This window comes from Mustelus asterias, chromosome 25 (genome assembly GCF_964213995.1).
Source record: "Mustelus asterias chromosome 25, sMusAst1.hap1.1, whole genome shotgun sequence".
NCBI classification, from domain to species: domain Eukaryota; kingdom Metazoa; phylum Chordata; class Chondrichthyes; order Carcharhiniformes; family Triakidae; genus Mustelus; species Mustelus asterias.
This window is the reverse complement of record NC_135825.1, coordinates 52,949,692-52,973,831: the sequence shown is the minus strand read 5'-3', so window position 1 is coordinate 52,973,831 and position 24,140 is coordinate 52,949,692. Positions and strand designations below refer to the sequence as shown.

The following is a 24,140-nucleotide window of genomic DNA, read 5'->3' as shown; positions in this document are numbered from 1 at the left end:
TGAGGGCCCAGCACAGATCCTTCTGGGACACCACTAGTCACATCCTGCCGATTTCAATACCTACCTACTATCCCTACTTTTCCTCCCCTGCCACTCAACCAATTTCCCAGTCATTCAGTAATTTGCCCTCCATTCTGTGGTATTGTACTTTAGTTAACAGTCTCTTATGTGGGACTTTATCAAAGCCCTTCACTATCCATAGATATGACCCTGTCCGCTATCTTAGTCACCTCCTCAAAACACTCACTGAGGTTTGTCAGGCATGAATCCATCCTGGCTATCTCTGATTTAACTGAATTTTTGAGGTGTTCAGTTACCCTCCCCACCACAGATGTTGGAGTAACTGGTCTGTAATTCCCTGGATATTCTCTTTCACCCTTCTTAAAAAACAGAGTGACGAGCAATTTTCCAGTCCAGGGGGGCGACTCCTGAACCTAGGGAACTCTGAAAGATTATAGTTAGGGCATCAACAATGTGCGGCCCTACTTCCTTTAACACCCTCCGATGGAAACCGGCAGGTCCTGGAGATTTGTCACTCTTTAGTTATTGATCTTGATGTCTCTTGCAAGACTCCTAATCCCTTTTAAGAGCTCTTATAAGCTACTTTGTGGCACTTTGCTGGTCTTTTTATCTTTCCTATTTGGTAGGATCTGTGCTGTTTTTGGCATTTTTGTAAACCCTTTCTTTCAGTTTAACACTGTCCCATATCTCTTTAGTTGTCGGGAGCTGTTTTTTCTGTGAAACGGAGCTTTTCCTTCTCAAGGGTATAAACTGGTTTTGTGTTGCATTCAATATTTCTTTAAATATCCTCCACTGTCCTTCAGTAGTTTTACCCATTCGCAGATGTTCCCAGTTTACTGTGGGCGGTCTCCATCTCAGCTCGTTAAAGTTGGCCTGACCTAAATCCAATAGTAGCCAATTCCTGCTTTTGACTTTGAAACGCTATGTTGAACTCTGATTGTGTTATGATCACTATTTGATAAATGTTTATGCACTTTAGGTTACTAATTAAATCCGGTTCATTACTAAATCCAGTATTGCTTGTCCCCTTGTTGCATCCAGGATCATTGCTGTAGGAAATGATCCCAGACACTCCAGAAATTCACTACCTTTCTGACAGCTGCTTGTCTGTCTCTCCCAATCTATATTAAAGTTTAAAACCCCCCCATTAATACTATTCTGCCTTTGCTACATACTTAATTTCTGCACTTTTACAATCTGGCACTTCAGAGCTGCTGCCGGGGGTCTATACGTAACACCAATTACAGTTTTACATCCTTTACTGTAACTCATTCCCACCCATAAGGTCTCCACCAGATGCTTTCCCCTCAAATCCTCCCTCATCATTGAAGTGATTTTGTTTCTAATCAGTAAGGCTATTTCCCCATCCGTCCTGTAAACCTTATAACCCTGTATATTCAGTTCCCAGTCTCAACTATCCTGCAGCCATGTCTCAGTAATGCTACAATATCATGGGCGGCACGGTAGCACAGTGGTTAGCACTGCTGCTTCACAGCTCCAGGGACCTGGGTTCGATTCCCGGCTTGGGTCACTGTCTGTGTGGAGTTTGCACATTCTCCTCGTGTCTGCGTGGGTTTCCTCCGGGTGCTCCGGTTTCCTCCCACAGTCCAAAGATGTGCGGGTTAGGTTGATTGGCTATGCTAAAATTGCCCCTTAGTGGCCTGAGATGTGTAGGTTAGAGGGATTAGCGGGTAAAATATGTAGGGATATGGGAGTAGGGCCTGGGTGGGATTGTGGTCGGTGCAGACTCGATGGGCCAGATGGCCTCTTTCTGCACTGTAGGGTTTCTATGATAATCTCCAATTTAAATTAGTGCCTTCAGCTCCTTGCACACAGTGCACTTGTATATAGAAGCCTTAATTGTGCTATACACTGTCTCTAACCTGCCCGTCAGCAGTGATGCTTTATTCACCTGTTTGTTATTGCGCTCTTCTGGTTTAATCAATATGTTTGTAGTTTTGCCATTTACTAGTTTAAAGGCCCCTTGAGCCCGCTGCACCATTTGACTTTCTTGCCTGTCCTCCATTAGCATTGACTCTATTGTCGATCAGAAATCTGTCTCAACTCAGCTTTGAATATATTCAGTGATCGAGCCTCCACTGGGGGAGAGAATTCCACAAACGACCCTCTGAAAGGAGAAAGTCCTCCATGTTAAATGGGAGACCTCTAATTTTTAAACTGAGTCCCTTTGGTCCTAGACTTCCTCACAAGGGGAAACATCCTCTCGGCATCAACCCTGTCAATGCCCTCAGGATCTTGTGTGTTTCAAATAAGATCACCTGCAATGGATACAGGCCCAACCTATCCAACCGTCCCTCCTAAGACAACCCCTTCATGCCAAAAGAATCAGACGAGTGAACCTTCACTGAACTGCTAATGCAATTATACCCTGAAGTAAGGAGACCAAAACTGTGCGCAGTAATCCAGATGTGGTCTCATTAAGGTCCTGTACAACTGCAGCAATGCTTTCCACTTTTATACTTGATTTCCCCCAGCAACAATTAAGTTTTGAAAATAATAAATACATTTTTGGGCATCTGAACACTTTATTTTTCCAAAGCAAGTTAGAAAATCATAATCTTCTGCCATGTTTGAGATCAAATTAAAGGGTAATGGACCTACTTAATGCTATACTCTCAGCATTTTTAGAAAACTAGTGATTTGTCCAAATTCAATCAGTTTCAGATTATTTGAATATTAAGTGTGCTTGCATATTTATTTCCGTCTTCCTTAATACTGAAGGAATACCACTGAGAACATTAGAAATTGTAATACTGCATTAAACGCATTATATAGACACAAATAATAAATTATGAGCCTGCCTGCTATGCCTGGAGGCTACGTGTGATGAAATGGTTTAAAAGCCCGAATGTTTTTGGAGGCTGTCCTTGATTGAAACAGAAACTCAAAGGCTAGGTTTCTGGGAAAGGTTTCTTGATTGGAATTCCTGGCTGTGACATTCTGAGAAGTAAACCCCGGCAGGGAAATGGAAACTAATTTTGGAGATCTGATTTCAGCCTGTGAAGCCGGCTGAAAGGACTGAAACATAAAATCTGAGCGCTGTCCAGGCACACCGTGGAGCTGGGTGGTTTACATATTGGAGTTGGCCATTTCGTGTGCTGGAGTGTTACTGAGTGGTGAATGAACAGTACTCTGGGAAAGCTGTGCCATCTGGACTGTTGTAATCGAAGTAAGGGAGGTTCCATAGAAGTGCGCCTTGTTGGTGATTGTCATTGGAACTCGCCAGGAGCAAAGATGTCTTTGGAAGTTACTGGTGATCAAATCCTGTGTGAGGAATGGTTGTCGAACTCTTAGCAGAGAACTGAGAAGGACTTTGGGATAGCATGTGGTGCCAATTAAGAGGGCTAGCTGAAAGATTCACCATTGTTTTTCTTGGCTGTTTATATGAGTTATTTTTGGTTTCTACTGAATACAATTTGCCTTCTGTTTGTTTATTTGATTGTTACAGTAAAAGTTCTTAAAGTGAAACCAAAAGCGAAAATGCTGGAAAATCTCAGCAGGTCTGGCAGCATCTGTAAGGAGAAAAAAGAGCTGACGTTTCAAGTCCAGATGACCCTTTGTCAAAGCTTTGACAAAGGGTCATCTAGACTCGAAACGTCAGCTCTTTTCTCTCCTTACAGATGCTGCCAGACCTGCTGAGATTTTCCAGCATTTTCTCTTTTGGTTTCAGATTCCAGCATCTGCAGTAATTTGCTTTTATTCTTAGTGAAATCTGGTCCATCAGTTCCTTTCGTTGGTATCATTGGAGAAGTTTGGTTCTTTTCTGTTAATGGTTTCCATGGAGATCGTAACAAAATTTGGACTGTCCTGGATCTCGAACCATTTGGCTGTGTAACAGGTTACTGGAATTTTCCAGAATTTAAACAAGCAAGGTTTCATGTTTACTTTTCCTGTGCTCATTGAGGGATCAACTTGAGTACCTTTAATGCTCCAATCTCTTTGGAGGGAATGGATTTGTCTCTTGATGCCTTGGAACAGTTATCCAAAGATAGCTTGAAGACTGTAGTAGAGGAATTGGATGTTGACTTGAAATCAGGAACTAGGAAAGCAGAGATTGTTGAATAATTGTGTCTCTAATTTAAGGAAGAAAAGGATGTTCCTGTTAGTAATCAAGTGGAACTGGCCAAAATTACATTAGCAAATGACAAAAGACAATTCGAACGGGAGAGACTGAAATTAGGAGTAAAGAAGGGGGGGGGGGGGGGGGTGAGAAAAAGACAATTGGGGGAAACACACACATGAAGGGTGAGAATGGAAAGAGACAAGTTCAAAAGTATGTGCACTGGAAGGGAAAGGGGGGGATGGCACTGAGCCAACTCTTTGTGCTTCTTATTTGGCAAGGAGTATTCATTTGCCTACCTAGATTTAGTGAGGAAAGAGTACAGATGTGCCTTGTGTCATTTGAGAAAGTTGCCACAAAGTGGATTTGCCAAAAGAATTATGCTCTCCCAGACTGTTTTTATGGGGATATCTTTGGAGGTGTACTTGTCATTTTCAGAAGAGTTCATGGTGACTATGAGTAAAGATTTGTTTTTAAAATTCATTTACGGATGTGGAAACCGCTGACTAGGCCAGCACTTATTGTCTGTTTCTAGTTGCCCTTCAGCAGGAGTTGCCTTCTTGAACCGCTGCAGACCTGAGGTGTCGATACACCCACAGTGATGTCAGGAAGGAAGTTCCAGGATTTTGACCCAGTGATACTGAAGGAATGGCAATATATTTCAAATGGTAAATGACTTGGAGGGGGAACCTCCAGGTTGCGATGTTCCCAGGTTTCTGTTGCCCTTATCCTTCTGGCTGGTACTGGCTGTGTGTTTGGAAGGTGCTGCCTAATGAATGGTGCACGTGGCTGCCACTGTTTGTCAGTGGTGGAGGAATTGAATGCTTGTGGAAGGAGTAACAATCAAACAGGTTGCTTTATCCTATGTGGTGTCGAGCTTCTTGAGTGTTGTTGGAGCTGTGCTCATCCAAGCAAGTGGAGAGTATCACATTGCCCTCTTGACTTGTGCCTTGTAGATGGTGAACTGACATCCTCAACGCAGATGAGTACCAGAGACTGATAGACTTTGAAATATAAAGAGGAAACATGTTTTAGACCTTTGTGGAATTTGCTAGAGAGCAGGGAATGGTTCTTGATAGGTGGTATTAATTGATAAAGGTCAAACAAGACTTCAAGAAGCTTCAGGAAGTGATTCTGGTGGGAGATGTCAAAAATATTGTCCCAATGGCAGAACGTAAAGTTGGTAGAATAAAACCTGCTGCAGTGGTGGAAAATTGAATTGATGTATTATTGTATTGGGATACGATGAAAAGTACTGTTTCTTGTGAGCTATACAGACAAAAGGATAAGGTACAGAATATAGAGTTGCAGTTACCAATAGAGTGAAGAGAAAGATCAGCTTAAAATGTGATAGGATCATTCAATAGCCTGATGGCAGCAGGAAAGAAACTGTTCTTGAGTCGGTTGGTACGTGTCCTCAGACATTAGGAGGTGGAAGAAAGTATGTCCGGGGTGCGTGGGGTCCTTCATTATGCTGGCTGTTTTCCCGAGGCAATGGGGCGTGTAGACAGTCAATGGATGGGAGGCTGGTTTGCGTGACGGACTGGGCTACATTGACAACTCTTTGTAGTTTCTTGCGGTCTTGGGCAGAGCAGGAGCCATACCAAGCTATTATGCTTCCTATGGTACATCTGTAAAAATTGGTGAAAGTTGGAGTGGACGTGCCGAATTTCCTTAGCCTTCGAAATCATAGAAACCCTACAGTACAGAAAGAGGCCATTCGGCCCATCAAGTCTGCACCGACCACAATCCCACCCAGGCCCTACCCCCACCTTCTGAGAAAGTAGGGGCATTGGTGGGCTTTCTTAACTATAGCGTTGGCGGGACCAGGACAGGTTGTTGATGACCTGAACAACAAGAAACCTGAAGCTCTCGACCACCTCCACTTCATCACCTTTTGTGGACAGGGGCATGTCCTCCACTATGTTTCCTGAAGTCAATGACTAGCTCCTTCATTTTGCTGACATTGAGGGAGAACTTGTCACCACACCGAGTTCTGCGGAAGTTCACTAGATTGATTCCAGAGATGAGGGGTCTGTCTTATGAAGAGAGATTGGGCAGTTTAGGCCTGTACTCCCTGGGATTTAGAAGAATGAGGGGAGATCTAATTGAGGTGTACAAGATGATAAGGGGGATTGACAAAGTAGACATGGAGAGGTATGATTCCTCTTGTAGGGGAATCTAGAACAAGAAGACATAGTTTTAGGATAAATGGTGGCAGATTTAAAACAGAGATGACTTCTCTCAAAGGGTCACGAGTCTGTGGAATTCACTCCCCAGAGCATGATGGATGCTGGGACTTTGAGTAAATTTAAGGAAAAGATGGACAGATTTTTAATTAGTAAGGGTTTGAAGGGCTATGGTGAATGGGCGGGAAAGTGGAGCTGAGGCCTGGATGAGATCAGCTATGATCATATTAGATGGCAGAGTAGGCTCGAGGGGCTAAATTGCCCACTCCTGCTCCTAGTTATCATAGAAACCCTACAGTGCAGAAAGAGGCCATTTGGCCCATCGAGTCTGCACCAACCACAATCCAGGCCCTACCCCCATATCCCTCCATATTTTACCCGCCAATCCCTCTAACCTACACATCTCAGGACACTAAGGGGCAATTTTAGCATGGCCAATCAACCTAACCCGCACATCTTTGGACTGTGGGCGGAAACCGGAGCACCCGGAGGAAACCCACGCAGACACGAGGAGAATGTGCAAACTCCACACAGATAGTGACCCGAGCCGGGAATCGAACCCAGGTCCCTGGAGCTGTGAAGCAGCAGTGCTAACCACTGTGCTACCGTGCCGCCGATTCTTTGATAGTTCACTAGTTCTAGTGAGAAAGTGGGCTATGGTCAAGAAGACGCAGATTCTCCTTGGAATAGTGAAAAGAGAATGATCGTAGGATAGGCTTATTTCGAGGGTATCAATGTGCTATTCTTCTCAAAAGACACGTTGAGGCTGAATGTTGAAATTGTACCTCAGCAAATACTGTCCTGATGGATAAATCTTATGACAAGCTGGTAGTTTCTTCTGTGTTTACTGAAAGTGAATCAGGGTGCAGGAATTATAGAAGTTTTCTCTTTGAGAGTGAAGTGTCCTACTATTTTGTCTGATATTGCAGCAAAGCCTTAGAGAAACCGTGGAGGAATAGCAAGTAGCATTCAAAACTTAAATGATTGGTTGTTAATCCACTAATAGTTGTCTTCCATAGCTCTGTCACCAAAACACTTGAAACAAGCAGAGGAACCCTGCATTGATAAGGAAAATGAGTGAATGTAGTCCTCTTTATCAGACTGAATCCAGATGAAGCATTTTTGCATAAGTTAGCATTTGGTTTCAGGTGCTGCTGGACCTTTGTGTTTATCTTGTATTAGATTTCCAGTAGGTGCAATTGTTGTATCTTTTTACTGTATTTGGTTTCGTAGTGTGCATGAAATGTATACCCAGAGTGGTACAGTGGTTAGCATGACTGCCGCACAGTGCTAGGGACCCAGGTTCACTTGGCCTTGGGTGACTGTGTAGAGTTTGCACATTTCCCCCCCATGTCTGTGATTTTCCTCCGAGTGCTCCGATTTCTTCCCAAACTCCAAAGGTGTGCAAGTTGGGTGCGTTAGCTAAGATGAATGTGCAGGATTACGGGGGATCGGGCAGGAGGGTGGGCCTAGGTAAAATGTTCTTTGGAGGGTCAGTGAAGACTCGATGGGCCAAGTGGCCTCCTTCTGCACTGTCGGGATTCTATGTGCCTTGCATAGTTGGTCAAATTTCCATCTGGTGATCCTGAAGTGTAGGTCCTATTCTGTTGGACATTGGATAATTCATTTATGTTCTAGGCTCCTGCCTCTGTTTAAAGTGAATCAAAACTACTTCTGTGAAAAGGCATCTATTTCATGCATTTTTTTTTTCTTTCTTCCAACAGGTAGCAGCCCTGGAGTTGGATAATATTTATGTCAAGTGGATGCTTGGAATTCTGGCTGTAGTTCTGGTTGGTGTATTCGTGGTCCATAAGTTTTATAAATCTTAGTACAAGGATCTCTGCTGGAGCAGGCCTCTAGTCTTGGACTACAAAATGGAGATTCTTTTAGCAACTGTTTACATCGATATAATTGTGAAGACTTGCTACTGATAATGAATAGGAGATATTTAGCCAGAAATTCCATCTGCTGGTCTTATCAAATTGCCAAATGCAACAGTAATCATTTTGATATGAAGGGATATCGAGTCTCGGCTGGCCCAGTTCGTGCAAGTCAGTTTTAAGCCCAGCTCCAGATCTCTCTGTATCCAAATAACTCACTTCCAAGCCCTTACTGGCGAAACTGAAGACTCCTTGGTTCTCATTTCCTCTTCAGAATCTTGTTCCTGTAGGAACAGCAATTACGTGCTGAGTCGTAGAGTGAGGCCAGCGAATTGAATATCTTGTATGTTTGTAAAATTGCAGAATGCAATGAATGGAAATTGTAGCCAGTGCCTATTTAGTAACTATAAGGCAAATGAATCCATTCATTTTTGTATGTAGCAGAACAGATTATTCCATACTGAACACTTGAAGATCATGTGTGTGACTGTCACCAAGAGCACTTACATACTGTTCTCTCAAATACACTCCTCACTGTAATGCACTTTCTACGTGACTCCTGTTCTGGTGAGTTGCATATTACACATGAACAGTAACACTGGAGGAGACTACCCCATGGCAAACACAGCAGAAACAAAATTCGCATTTCAAAAACGACTAGGAACGCAGCTGTGGCAAAACTTATTTTGGATTCTGTTTATAGGTGGCTGTGGCATGTTTCCAGAGATATTTGTAATCAGAGTTGTTTGTAATCTGGTTTGAAATTGCATTATACTTTGGGAATTAGTAACAGTCTAAATTTGATGAATTGTGCTGCTGAAGCTAAAGCCCTGATGGTCTTTGTCAGTTTGGGGCTCTCCGGGTAAATTCCAGGTACATTTTTAAAAACACTTGCTCTGTTTTATGCGCATTTGAGATGTGCTGATTTCAGATATTATCATCATGTCAAGGGAGAAATGCAGCCTGCGGGCTCCAAACAGTCGATAATGTAACAATTTTCATTGCTAATACTTGATTCGTCCTCGTTCTTGTACTTGGGCATCAAGAACTTCTCAAATAAAAGACACCAGTGTGTAGCGAAGCTTGCGGTTTGGGGAGAGGGTCGGGCTCATGGTGGGAGCGAATGCTGCATCGCAGTATGCAAGTCAAAATGGTCATAGTTTGTGCAAGTACTTAGCGCAGGTGGAACTGACGTGTAAACCTAAGAGCAGCTTCATCTGCACTGAGAGGCAAAGGCTATCATTATTGGACGTGGGAGAGGAAAAACAAAGTTGGGATGGAGAAATTAAGGGTTAAAAATGAATTGAAGTTATAAGAATTGGGGGCGGGGGGGTGGGTATGAGAATAATAGTTATGTAAATAAAGTTTAGATTTACTTCTATTGCAATTGGCATTAAAAATAATGAAAATTATATCCTTGGAAAATCTGCCTGACGATTATCCTGATGGACACTGGGATTATTATTAAGTGAGTTATAGAAATTCCACTGCCCTTGGCCAATAATGAGGAATTAATTTGGCTATTGAGTTTAGAATTTGGCCAAAAGATTTTACGTTGGATTTCCTGTAGCCAATCTCGTTAAATTATGCTGAAAATCTTTTTATAGTGAGCTATTTTGAGAGTGGATTATGGGTGCTGTGATCAAAAACACACTCTGCTATCCAACCCCTCAAATGTGGGGATGAATATTAAGTGGTGGAATCAGGACCGATGTTGACCGTGTGCATAACCACCAGTCTGCCGTAATATGCAAGTAAGAAGTTTAACAACACCAGGTTAAAGTCCAACGGGTTTATTTGGTAGCAAAAGCCACACAAGCTTTCGGAGCCTCACCCTTCAGGTGAAGAAGGGGCTTAAGGCTCCGAAAGTTTGTGTGGCTTTTGCTACCAAATAAACTCGTTGGACTTTAACTTGGTGTTGTTAAACTTCTTATCGTGTTTACCCCAGTCCAACGCCGGTATCTCCACATCGTAATATGCAAGGCCAGCTGATGCTGAAATGGGAATCCCACTTGCCTTTTTTAAAAAGCTAATTTACAAAGTGTTAAGCTTGTTAACAAGGCAGTTGACCCAGCTGATTTGTTGCCCATGCCATAATCGTGGTGGTTGCACAGGAAAACACCATCAGGGGGAGTTAGGTTTTTGAGGACGACCTGTTGCAAAAAGTGGGTATAAAGGCTTCAAGTGGGATTATGGCTGACTTTACCAGAACAGGTCTGGAGACTTTGCAAGTGCTGATAATTTTTGTTGTTTTCTTTCAATTTAAAACTACATTTGGCTTTTCCAGAAGGAAAGGGACAAGCAGCAAGAGCTGCAAATAAAATTTTGCAGTAAAGCATTTGTGCTGAATATTGCTGTCCCAATGTGAATTGTACATCCAGTGAACAGGGGGGGTGGTGGTTGGAGGGGGGTGCAGCTGGCCAATGATGGGTGTGCACTTTGTGATGCAGCAATATGGGCCATCCTTATTCAGAGCAAGGGCCGGTAGAGTGGACGCAGCAGACAGACTGAGGAGAAGGCAGTATTTTGACACTAGAGTCTACCAGACAAGACTGACATACTTACAAATGACAGGGTGCCAGTGCCTGAGAAAACTTGGGCTGTCCAGGCAGACAAATCTCCTCATTCTGCAACCAGCTGGTTAAGGAGCATCCAAGTATGTAGGTTGACATCCAACACCTGTGGTCCTGAAGGTAGCTCTGAATCTTTTCACCACAGGGTCTTTCCAGGGGTCATCTGGACAGTTATGTGGGAAAACGCAGCCAACTGCGCATCGCTGCATCAAGGTGGTCACAGATGCCATGTTCAGATGGCCACGAGTTTATTTCATTTAGTGTGGACAACACAAGTCAGGCTGAAAGAGTCAGAGGATTTGGTAGCATTGCCAGATTTCCAAAGGTGAACGACATAATAGACTGTACACATGGTCATCAAAGTGCCTTTCGGAGAGTTACGTGCATTCATTAACAGGAAATGATGTATATAACCACAGGCAATACGTTATGCAGGTCTGTGCATGCTATCCCGGCAGCAGTCACGATCCCTGCCTGCTGAGGCAGTCCCAGGTATGTTCAGCAGAGCAGAATCTTTTGGACAGCTGATTTCCAGGGAATGAAGACCCTTGAGAGAGATGGTGTGTGACACCATTGAAGAATCCCATCAATGGAGCTCGAGAGGAGCCATAATGAAAGCCTCACATCCACAAGGACTCCTCCTGTTGAGCAGACCCTCTGTTCAAAATGCATGTCCGATGCTTGGACAGATCAGGAAGCGCTGTGCAATACGCACCTCCAAGTGTATCACCTATGGTCATTGTCTGCTGTGTATTCCACATCCTAACCCTCCAGAGAGGGGGCATCTGAGCAGAGGAGGATCTGCTGGAGTCAGTCCAGTCGTGGGTTTAATGGGTTTAACCGTCTTGTGACAATGTCAGCCTCCAGATGCCAATTACTGGTGCAGCTGCCGGTGTCCCGTGCCAGAAATGCTTTTGATGGATGTCATGATTGACTTCTGGTTCACGACCTGCCCCCTCTGCTTCCAAATTATCTATTTTTCCATTCCTGACTTGATGATTTACACTGCCTGCTGTTGGTTAGCTTCCCACTGGGTGGCTGTTAGTTGGATGTCTGTAAAAGGTGGGAATGAGAGTTAACAATCCCCACATGTCCGGGTTAGAGTGTAGCTTACCACCAAGCCATATAAAATTCAGCCTTTTAAAGTGCTGCTTGAGCTGGAGAGCAGACAGGAATCAATAAAATCTGCCTCATTGACGTAACTGTCCTTCAGCTATCTGTCAGAGTCATTTCAAGTGATTGAAAATACAGACGTCTCAAAATAGTACAAAAATTGCAACCATTAAACATTACTTCCAGTTTTGCCTTGTGCTACTGGGACCTCCTGACATAGCTCCAGATCTGGATTGAGTGGTTTGGGCATCAAACCTACGGCATCTTGCTCCAGGCACACAGTTCGGCTGGTTTCTTGGAGGGGAAAACATTAAGTCCTGTCTTGATAAGATTGATGTGGAGATGCCAGCGTTGGACTGGGGTAAACACAGTAAGAAAGGTTGGGCAGTGGTGACTGTGTTTTAATAGCTGCTGTTGAAAAGCAAGCTGATAATGCTTAGTTTCTCATTTTGCACCTGGCAAAAGGTTGTGTCCTAACTTGCCTGTTTGTAGTTAGGGGGAAAGCCCAGGTAACTTCTACTCCTTGCATTGTCTTCATTGAAAGTATCAGTAGGCATATTACAAAACTGCAGATCGGCAGGCTCAGTTTCTGTCTCTGGTCTGTTGGTCCCTGCTGCATTGGATGACATTGAGTATAATGCCTAGTCCTACCCATCATATTCATGATCTCTCTTGGACTCTCTGTCTCGCCCATTAACCTTTCTGGGCCCACTTATTCAGTTGTTGCAATATTCTTTCCCATGATCCTAGAGAAAAAGATGGGTAAATACATTCCACAGAATGGCAGGCGGTCGCCATTTGGCCCATCATGTGCACTGGCTCTTTAAACTTGCAACTCACCTAGCCCCCGTCTTCTCCCTATAACCCTGCACATTGTTCCTTCAGATAACACTCTAAATCCATAGAATCCCTACAGTGCAGAAGAGGCCATTTGGCCCATCAAGCCTACACTGACTCTCCAAAATAGCATCTTGCCCAAGCCAGCACTATCGCCATAACCCCATGCATTTACCATGGCTAATCCATCTAACCTACATATTTTTGGACGCTAAGGGGCAATTTAGAATTGGTCAATCCACTGAACCTGCACACCTTTGGGCTGCGGGAGGAAACCCATGCAGAAGCAGGATGAACGTGTAAACTCCACACACAGTCATCCAAGGCTGTAATTGAACCCAGGTCCCTGGTGCTGTGCCACCATGCTGCTGAGATCAGTATGCTAGCTGAGGCCAAATAATGACTTATACAATTTCAACATCACCTCCTTGCACTTGTACTCTATGGCCCTATTAATAAAGTAAGAAGTCTCACAACACCAGGTTAAAGTCCAGTGCAGAAGAGGTATCCTAGGAGAAGACTCCTATTAATAAAGCCCAGGATACTATATGTTTTATTAACCACATTTTAACTTGTCCTGCCACCTTCAAAGATTGATGCACTTATACACCCAAGTACCTCTGCCCCTGCACCCCTTTTAGAGTTGTACCCTTTGTTTTATATTGTCTCTGTTCTTCCTATCAGAATGAATCACATAACATTTCTCTGCATTGAAGTTCACCTGCCCTTCTGGCTGTCCATTGCAGCAACTCACCTATGTCCTTTTGAAATTCTGCACTATCCTTTTCGCGTTTCACAATGCTTCCAAGTTTTGCATCATCAGCAAACTTTGAAATTGTGCCTCGTACGCCAAGGTCTAGGTCATGAATGTATATCAGGTAAAGCAAGTGCCCCAACACTGACCCCTATGGAACTCCTCCACAAGCCTTTCTCCAGCATGTAAAAATCCATTGACAAGTACTCTTTGTTTCCTGTTGCCCAGGCAATTCCATACCCATGTTGCTGATACCCCTTTTATTCCGTGCACTATAACTTTGCTCAAATCTGTTATGTGGCTCTGTATCAAACATTTCTTAGAAATTCATATATACCAAGTCAACAACATTGCCCTCATCAACTCTCTGCCTTCTCTTCAAAACATCGTGAAGTTAGTTTTCCCTTAAGAAACCCATGCTGGTTTTCCTTAATTAACCTGCATTTGTCCATGTGACTATTAATTTAGTCCCAAAATATTATTTCTAGAAGTTTCCCTACCACTCAAGATGAACTGACTGGCCTGTAGTTGCTGGGCCTATCCTTGCAACCTTTTTTGAACAAGTGTGTAACATTTGTAATTCTCTACTCCTCTGGGACCACGCCCGAGTCCAAGGAAGAAGTCTCACAACACCAGGTTAAAGTCCAACAGGTTTATTTGGAATCACGAGCTTTCGGAGCGCTGCTCCTTCATCAGTCATGAGTCTAAGGAAGACTGGAAAGTTACGGCCAATGCCTCAGCAATTTTTACTGTCACTTTCTCCAGTATTCTTGAATGCATCTCATCGAGTCCTAATGTCTCATCAGCTTATAACATATCCAATTTAAAACACATCTAGTGTCTGAATTACCTCTTACCATGGCTTGGGTAGCATCTTCCGCCTTGGTAAAGGCATGCAAAGTATTTGTTTTAGTACCTTAGCTATGCCCGCTGCATCCATGTGTAGATCCCCTACTTGAGTAGGGAGCAGCTATTCCCCTAGGTTGAGGGATCAATCACAAGGAGACATAGTTCTAGGGTAAGGGACAGGAGATTTGAGAAAACAACTTGTTCCCTCAGAGTGGTGGGAATCTGGGATGCACTGCCTGGGAAGGTAGAGGAGGCCGGAAACCTTGTAATCTTTTTTTAAAAAAAAATTTGGATGAGCACTTGAAATACAATATTCAAGGGTATGGGACAAGTGCAGGAAAATGGGATTAACGCGCCTTTAGTGTTTAGAGATTGTCGCTGCAGACTCAATGGGCTGAAGGGCCCTTTCTGCACTGTATGACTCTATGGTCCCTAAACAGCCGACAACTCCTCTTACCATTCCTATTATTTATATGTCTGTCGAACACTTTGGGATTCCTGTTCTGTTAGCTGCCAGTCTCTCTTCGTTTCCCTTATTTGCTTCTTCAACTCCCATATTCAGCTTGCTTTTCAATTGTATTTTTGACCTGACACTTAGCATAAGCATACTTAATTTGTATAGAGTCATAGAATCAGAGGTTTACAGCATGGAAACAGGCCCTTCGGCCCAACTTGTCCATGCCGCCCTTATTTTTAAACCCCTAAGCTAACCCCAATTGCCCGCATTTGGCCCATATCCCTCGATACCCATCTTACTCATGGAACTGTCTAAATCCTTTTTAAAGGACAAAATTGTACCCGCCTCTACTACTACCTCTGGCAGCTTGTTCCAGACATTCACCACCCTGTGTGTGGAAAAAATTGTCCCTCTGGACATTTTATATATCTCCCCTTTCACCTTAAATCTACGCTATCTAGTTTTAACATAGAAACCCTACAGTGCAGAAAGAGGCCATTTGGCCCATCGAGTCTGCACCGATCACAATCCCACCCAGGCCGTACCCCTATATCCCTACATATTTCCCTGTTAATCCTTCTAACCTACGCATCTCAGGACACTAAGGGGCATTTTTTAGCATGGCCAATCAACCTAACCCACACATCTTTGGACTGTGGGAGGAAACCGGAGCACCCGGAGGAAACCCACGCAGACACGAGGAGAATGTGCAAACTCCACACAGACAGTGACCCAAGACGGGAATCGAACCCAGGTCCCTGGAGCTGTGAAGCAGCAGTGCTAACCACTGTGCTGCCGTGCCGCCCTAAGTTTTAGACTTCCCTACCTTTGGGAAAAGATATTGACTATCTAGCTGATCTATGCCCCTCATTTTATAGACCTCCATATCTCTTCTCTCATCAGGAAGCTCTGGATTTGTTTGCCCTATCTTCCCCTTTCTAGGGAATATATCGTGACTCGCTGAATGATGGACTATCTTCAAAGAAGAGAGAGTTCAGGCACACTTTTTCCTGACAACCTTTGACTCTTTTGTTTGGCCCAGATCTGATATGATCTGATATAGGGTGGTGAGTGACTGGAACAAGCTGCCAGAGGTAGTAGTAGAGGCGGGTATAATTTTATCTTTTAAAAAGCATTTAGATAGTTACATGGGTACAATGCGTATAGAGGGATATGGGCCAAATGCGGGCAATTGGGATTAGTTTAGGGGTTTTAAAAAAAAAGGGTGGCATGGACAAGTTGGGCCGAAGGGCCTGTTTCCATGCTGTAAACCTCTATGACCCTATTGAGGTTGACTTTCTCCCAGTTAATTTTTATTACACTGGTTGTTCTTTGATTTTAATCACAAGGTTTAAGCTGACAATGAAAAAGGACACCATCCCTTAAATGTTCCCTTCCTGACACATGACCTACTTGGCCCGCCTCATTTACAAGAACCAGGTCAAGCAGTGCCTCCTTCCTCACTGGACTGGAAACACACAGCCTAAGAGAATTTCCTGACACACTCGAGAAACACTCTGCCCCACAGTATTATCTCAGTTCATATTTGGATAATTAAAGTCCACTGTTATAAGTACTCTAATTTTTGCACCACTGTAAATTCCTTGCACATTTGTTCCTCTATAACTTTTCCACTAGCTGGTGCCCAATAGACAACACCGGACAATGTCATTGCACCTTCTTTTTGTTCCTTTAGCTCCAGCCAAATATATTCTGCCCTTGCCCCTCTGGGACATCTCTCTCCAGAAATACTCTCTTTAATCAATATCCTCTTCTTCCTTTCCTATCTTTTTATGAACACCTTATATCCAAGGATATTTAACATCTAGTCCTGCCCTCCTTTGAGCCGAGTCTCTCTCACAGCTGCAACATCTTATCTGCACCTGAAACTCGCTGATCTTATTTACCACACTCTGTATTCACATACATTCACACTAACCCTGATTCTGACTTTATTACTTTCTCCTTTACTTTGACCCCACCTATTAACTTGCTATTTCATCCTGCAGTACTACCTATCTTCCCCAGTATTCTGTGCACCTTGGTGTTCCTCTCTGATATTATTCTGGCTCCCACACCCGTACCAAGTTAGTTTTAAACGCTCCACAACAGCAATAAATGCCCCGCCAGAAGGTCCATTCTGGCTCGGTTCAGGTGCAGCCTGTCCGGCCTGTACAGGTTTTATCATCAATATTTAATCAACCTTATGAGACAGCGTCTGGCCGACAGTGAAAGTAAACCTCAAACTCGATGAGCTTTTCATTGGATACTCATTACATTCTTCATCGGAGCAAAGTTCTGGTTATTTTTATTAGGTAACAGGGAGTGTGTCCTTGGCTACGTATTTCTGTACTGCAGTTTAGATAGTGAATGGGGTGTGAAACCCTGTAAAGTGTCAGCATGCACTAAGCTCAATGTCACCAGAGTAAAGAAAAACCACATTCCTGCAGTCATACCATGGGGCAAACCGTGTTTGGGACTTATTGGAATTATGTGGGACAGCATAATAATTCAGTTTTACTGCAGTATAATGTTCTCTTTTCCATATTACTTTAATGATGCACTAATTTAAATATGACAGGAGAATTTGTTACCACAAAAGAGACTGAAGCAAGATGAAAGTATTATTCTAAATGTGGTGGATGCACTGAGTTTCAATATTTGAATAGCTGAATAACACTGGAAAGCCATGGGTCAAAAACTTTGGATGAATTAACCAGTTTCTGACCTCTTGGGTTAAAATCAGGGCCAATTTCATAGAATCCCTAAAGTGCAGAAGGAGGCCATTTGGCCCATCGGGTCTGCACCGACTCTTTGACAGAATGCCTTTCCCCCACCTTACCCACATAAGTCACACATTTACCATGGCTAATCCATCCAAGCTCCACATCTTTGGACAGTAAAGGACAATTTAGCATAGCCAATCCACCTAACCTGAATATCTTTGGACTGTGGGAGAAAACCCACCCAGCCAGGGAGAATGTGCAAACTCCACAAAACACAGACATCTGAGGCCAGAATCGAACCTGGGTCCCTGGCACTGAGAGGCAGCAGTGCTAACCGCTGTGCCACCGTGCCGCCGATCTGGTGCACCCGCATGTCCGGGCTTGATTGATACATTTGTATTCTTTTCACAAGTAATCGGGACTTTTTTGTCTACAACATAAAGACTAACTTCTAATACTGTGCCAGGTTCTTCAATCAAAGCCATTGCAAGTCACAATGAATAATAACTATAATTGACTTTTACATGCAGACAGACTTGGTTTTTAAATAGTGTCGTCCAAATTTAAAAATCTAGGTTTTACCAAGAGAAAAGGATTATGGAATTTGGTTTGCTGCTAAATTATATTAATCAGTTTTTCAGGGGACTTTGAACCTGATTGAATATATAACATATAAGATTGTGAAGGGAATAGATAAGATAGAAGCAGGGAGGTTGTTTCCACTGGCGGGTGAAACTAGAACGAGGGGGCATGGCCTCAAAATAAGGAGGAGCAGATTTAGAACCGAGTTGAGAAAGAACTTCTTCACCCAAAGGGTTGTGAATCTGTGGAATTCCCTGCCCGGTGAAGCAGTTGAGGCTACCTCGTTGAATGTTTTTAAGGCAAAGTTAGATTTTTGAACAGTAAAGGAATTAAGGGTTATGGTGAGCGGGTGGGTAAGTGGAGCTGAGTCCACGAAAAGATCAGCCATAATCTTATTGAATGGCGGAGCAGGCTCGAGGGGCCAAATGGCCGACTCCTGCTCCTAGTTCTTATGTTCTTAAATTTTTTTAAATAATGGACCAAAGGATTCCCTTGTAGATTGACAAAGGTAGTGGCATCATCTTTTTTGGGATCTTGTGTCTTTTTAATTACATCATTACGCTGTTTCATTCCCACCGTTTCCCCCCTCTCTCTCTCTCTTCCCCCCCCCCCCCCCCCCCCCCCACTCGTTTCTGGAGGGCTTTTCCAATTGTTGTTTGGTAAATACGGTTCTCTCTTTTAAAGACTCTAATAAAATCCCTGGCAATGGAAATATGCTGGAAACTTGTTCCCAACTTCTGTCAATGGTGTACAAAAGCACCATTTGAAGACATAATGGAAAAGGTCCAAATAAGTTATTTTTGTCTCTTTCTTTTGATGATGTGTTCAGGTTTTCTTTTTCAAAGCTCTTGGGCATTTGTTGAAGTTATGGGTGTGATGCATCAAGCTATACTTACAATGCACCCAGGGTTGGGGGCAATCCTACCCTTCATCGCCTTAACAAAAAGATGAAGTGCAGATTGATGTTGTATCTCATTTCTGCTGACTTTTTGTGGGCAGGACCAAGATTCAGACACATTTCACCCAGGAGAAACTGAAGCTGCTGCATTTTGGCTTGATGTATTTTATTTATGTCAGAGTTCAGTAATCCTGGTCAGGTTCCCCCCCACCCCCCCAAAAAAACACTCCCAGTGTTTGGTGATAGTTATGCAGAGAAGTTATACAGAAGTGACTTTACACTCATCCTCGGGTGGATGGAGCTATTACAAGGGGGCATAACTATAGGTTTCATGGTGGGAGATATAGGAAGGATATCAGAGGTAGGTTCTTTACGCAGAGAGTGGTTGGGGTGTGGAACGGACTGCCTGCAGTGATAGTGGAGTCAGACACTTTAGGGACATTTAAGCGGTTATTGGATAGGCACATGGAGCACACCAGGATGATAGGGAGTGGGATAGCTTGATCTTGGTTTCAGATAAAGCTCGGCACAACATCGTGGGCCGAAGGGCCTGTTCTGTGCTGTACTGTTCTATGTTCTATGTTCTTACTCAGTTGTTTTGCTAATGCATGTAACGGGAATCTGTGAAGTATATTTTGTTAGTAACATTGTCACTTTGGTCAATATTGTACACAATCATCAGTGGCCCCCTTAATGTGTTGGAAAATTGCTTAATGATCTAACTCCCATTAGGAAAAGTTGATGATTTCAGATTTACTGAAAACATCTGCCTTTATTTTGCACAAGTACAATTAGTATTGTGGCATGCCATATTACAATGCATTGATATTCGTATGTGGCACTGCTAAACATTGTATGGTTGTCAAAACTTCCAGCTTTGCATTTTACACTTGACTGTTCGGGTATGAGTGGAAGTGCCCGAATCAATGTGTCCTCCTTACTCTTAATGTTACTTTCAACTTTTGGGTAACTAACAACTTTGAAACTATTTTAAAATATATAAGTTTAAGACACTGCATGTGATACTCCCCCAAAAAAGGATGTCCCCTCAGCCTAATGTGAAATAAAACTTGGATCAACTGTGATGCCTTGTAGCTACTTGTTGCTCTGTGTTGTGTTGGGAGGAAGAACAGATGCAAGTGACAGTTGTATGTTTTTACAGGGAAATAAAGCCATGCATCTACAAAACTGGTGTGTTTGTAACTGGTGTTAATTTCTTGGAAAATAACCTTTTATAATGTCTTTTGACTGACTGATCCTTTCCTGAAGGTTGATGCATAGACATGATATGCTATATGCACCCACTCCAACCACCATCCATCATCATTTGCCTTTAGCCATTCCTGTAGAACCAAATACAGATCTGTTAAGATTGCCTACCCTTGCCTGTCCATTTGTAAATTTACTGGTTCCAACAGAAATCAATGAAGCAATTACACAAAGTTACATTTGAGATAAATTGACTTACCATAAGTAGGAGACCAGTCAGGCCATTGAGTCTGCTCCTACCATTCAGCAAGATTGTGACTGATCTCATACGATAACCCTTAATATCACTTTCCCGCCTTATCCCTTTAACCCTTGAGCCCTGACTGATTAAAAATCTGAATATCTCAGCCTTGAACATACTTAGTGACCCAACCTCTACAGCTCTTCGTCGTAAAGAATTCCACAGATTCACTACCCTCCCAGAGAAGAAATTCCTCCTCATGTCTGTTTTAAATGGGCGACCCCTTGCTCTAAGATTATGCCCTCTGGTCCTAGACTCTCCCACAAGGGGAAACGACCTCTCGGCATCTACCCTGTCCAGCCCCCTGAGAATCCTACATATTTTAATAAGGTCACCTCCCATTCTTCCGAACTCCAATGAGTACAGGCCCAAGCTACTCAACCTCTCATGAGAACATCTCTCTGTACCTGGGAAAACCTCTGGATTGCCTCCAATGCCAGTATATCTTTCCTTTAGATAAGGGGACCAAAACTGTTCATGGTACTCCAGGTGTGGATTAACTAATGCTTTGTAGAGATTTAGCAAGACTTTTTTTGAAAAAGGCCAACATTCCATTTGCCTTTCCTATTGCACTGGAATGGGAACTATCTGGCGAGATCGAGCCCTCAGGCTCTCCAGCATTTCTTATGGAACTTCGCTTTGAGTCGAGAGCTTTTCTCTGCACCGTTTCTGGAATGTTTTCCATACGCTTGAATGTCCAAAGCTGGGGACAAAGGGAAGAAAATTTACAAAATTTCCTAAAGATGCGGCTTTTAATTTTATGTCTTTAACCAACTTCAGTATTTTGTATCGTAGTGACAGCCGTAAAGTAGTACGATCATTTCATCCTCCTGAGTGTTCTTTTCGTGACTTGAATCACCTCGTTCTTGTCTGACATTAATCGGGAGAGAATGCAGACAGGTTTTTATTGGCTGGCAAAATGGCTGCCTGAGATACCCAATGAGGGCAAAATGCTCTGACCAGATTTGATCACGCTTTCCTCTGTCTTGTGTTCCTCTCTTGGCTGTGCAACTTAACATTTGGTTGATGTATTATTGATTGGTGTGCAGCAGTGACTGTTGAGTTGACTAAGACAGAACTCTCAACATCATTTGTGTATCTCTGACAGCCATTTTGCAGCAAAGTACAATACTTTTTAACTTGTCCACCTTAAATTTAATTTGCTCCTAATTAATGTCAGCCGCAAATGATGTGATTTAAGTCACAAAAATAACACGCAAGAGAATGAAATGATGACACATTGTGCTGCCTTGTGGCTTGTTACTATGATGCAAACACTGAAGCTGAAGACGCACGGTGGCAGAGTGGTTAGCACTGCTGCCTCACAGCGCCAGGGACCTAGGTCCGATTCCCGACTTGGGTCACTGTCTATGCGGAGTCTGCACGTTCTCCCTGTGTCTGCGTGGGTTTCCTCCGGGTGCTCCGGTTTCCTCCCACAGTCCGAAAGACGTGCTGGTTAGGTGCATTGGCCATGCTAAATTCTCTCTTAGTGTACCCGAACAGGTGCCGGAGTGTGGCAACTAGGATTTTCACAGTAACTTCATTGCAGTGTTAATGTAAGCCTACTTGTGACACTAATAAATAAACTTCAAAACAAATGTCCTAAAGTATCTTCATCTGAAATCTCCCTAATACAGTCTTTACACTGTGACAGACCTGGTTTTCAACTCCCCAGGTTCTTTTAATACTTTTTTTCCATGCAATACACATTCATGGGAAAATGGAAAGTTCAAGAACCTTATGTAATGAAAAGCTGAACCACACTGCATCACAAGATCCAAATGAAAGAAAAGAAAGAGCTTGCATTTCGCTGGGGCCTTTCAAAACTTCAGGATGGGGCGGAGGGTGGGAGATAGTGACTTAGTGGCAATGTCACTGGACTAGTAATCCAGGGGCGCAGGTTAATGCCCTGGCATCTACTTGTGACATTAATAAATGACACTTAAAAAAAAAAACAATTAAAAGTAGCATCTTTAGGATATTTTGTTAATTCTCCTCCCTTTGTAGTTCCCAACAGTTGATGCTTTTTTTCTAACTTTGCACCAATTCTACTCTGCAATTGATTGCTCAGGTAACAATACTATATTGTGACTTGCTTTGTTTCCCCTTCATATCGTGAGTCACACGTTTGCTATTTTAACAATTGCAAAAAGCGCTCACTGCTATCAAATTTCAGTGATTATGGCAATATTAACTTCTGTTTGTTTTTGGAACATTACTGATGTGGTGTTTCTTATTTTAAGCTTAAGCTAAAAATAAATACTGTGATCGGAATGATTCATCCTGTTATCACATCAGTGCTTGTGTCCGTGCCCAAACATGTTACTGACCTGATAATGCATCTAGTTACCAGCAAAGCTTCTTTCAGAATAGTCACTTTCTGCTTTGCTGTGGTTTTTTTATTCAGAGTTATTGGCACAATTTCTTCCCTACAGTACTGGTCATGGTGAGAACCTGGTGTTACTGGGGCTGCCACTGAGCAACCCCCTCTCAGTAAAATAATATTTTTATTTATTAGTGTCACAAGTAGGCTTACATTAACACTGCAATGAAGTTACTGTGAAAATCCCCTAGTCGCCACACTCCAGCGCCTGTTTGGGTACACCGAGGGAGAATTTAGCATAGACAATGCACCTAATCAGCACGTCTTTCAGACTGTGGGAGGAAACCGGAGGAAACCTACGCAGATACGGGGAGAATGTGCAGACTCCGCATAGACAGTGACCCAAGCTAGGAATCGAACCCAGGTCCCTGGCGCTGAGGCAGCAGTGCTAACCGCTGTGAGAGGGTCACATGCCAACCAGTGATTTGATTAAACAGCTGCAGTCAGGGGTAAGCTATTCTTCCTCATAAATGGACACAAGGTTGAGGGGAGTTGAAAGATGGTAAGTCAATGTCATTAGTAAGGTGGTGGATTGGCCATGCTAAATTGCCCCTTAGTGTCAGGGGGACCAGCTCGGGTAAATGCATGGGGATAGGGCGTGGTTGGGATTGTGGTCGGTGCAGACTCGATGGGCTGAATGGCCTCCTTCTGCACTGCAGAGATTCCATGTAAGGGATAAAAGGAAGTTGGCAAAGGTAGACTTTCATAATTAAGACCAGAGTGGCGATGCCACAGGAGGTGAAGAGGCTGAAGGGATGGCCATACACATGGATAAGGACTTAAATGAAGGAGGAGATTTAAGGAGAATAGACAACTAATTTCAAAGAAAAGGCAAGTATAGTGGAGGCAGAGAGGTGCTTGAAGGTGGAAAAGATGCCAGAGAAGCAGGGGGAAAGGTTGCAGTATGATTTGATTTTTTAAAAAATCCTTTTATGGGATGTAGGCGTTACTGGCAAGGCCAGCATTTGTGAGCCATACCTAATTGTCCTTGAGAAGTAGTGGTGAGTGTCTTTCTCGAACCGCTGCATTTCAATGGTGCAGGTGATGCTGTTAGGAATGGAGTTCCAGGATGTTGATTCAGCGACAGTGAAGGAACAGTGATGTATTTCCAGCTCAGGATGTTGAGTGGCTTGGAGGGGAACTTCCTGATGGTGGGGTTCCCATGCGTCTGATATCCTTGTTAAAGGTGGTAGAGGTCACGGGTTTTGAAGGTGCTGTAGGAGGAGGACTGGTGAGTTAGTGCAGTGCACCTTGTAGATGGTACACACTGCTGACATTGAGATTGTA

At 43.3% G+C, this 24,140-nt stretch overlaps 1 protein-coding gene across 2 annotated transcripts in view; it reads left to right on the top strand.

Annotated features, from left to right (window-relative positions):
* The window catches only part of LOC144479180 (bcl-2 homologous antagonist/killer-like), a 67,487-nt gene extending 47,339 nt beyond the window's left edge, over positions 1 to 20,148 (top strand). For both annotated transcript variants that reach the window (XM_078197789.1, XM_078197788.1), the window contains exon 6: positions 8,016 to 20,148. In XM_078197789.1, the coding sequence (XP_078053915.1) occupies positions 8,016 to 8,120 (105 nt within the window). In that variant the 3' untranslated portion in view covers positions 8,121 to 20,148. The remainder of the gene's footprint in view (positions 1 to 8,015) is intronic.
* Positions 20,149 to 24,140: the final 3,992 nt, after the last annotated feature.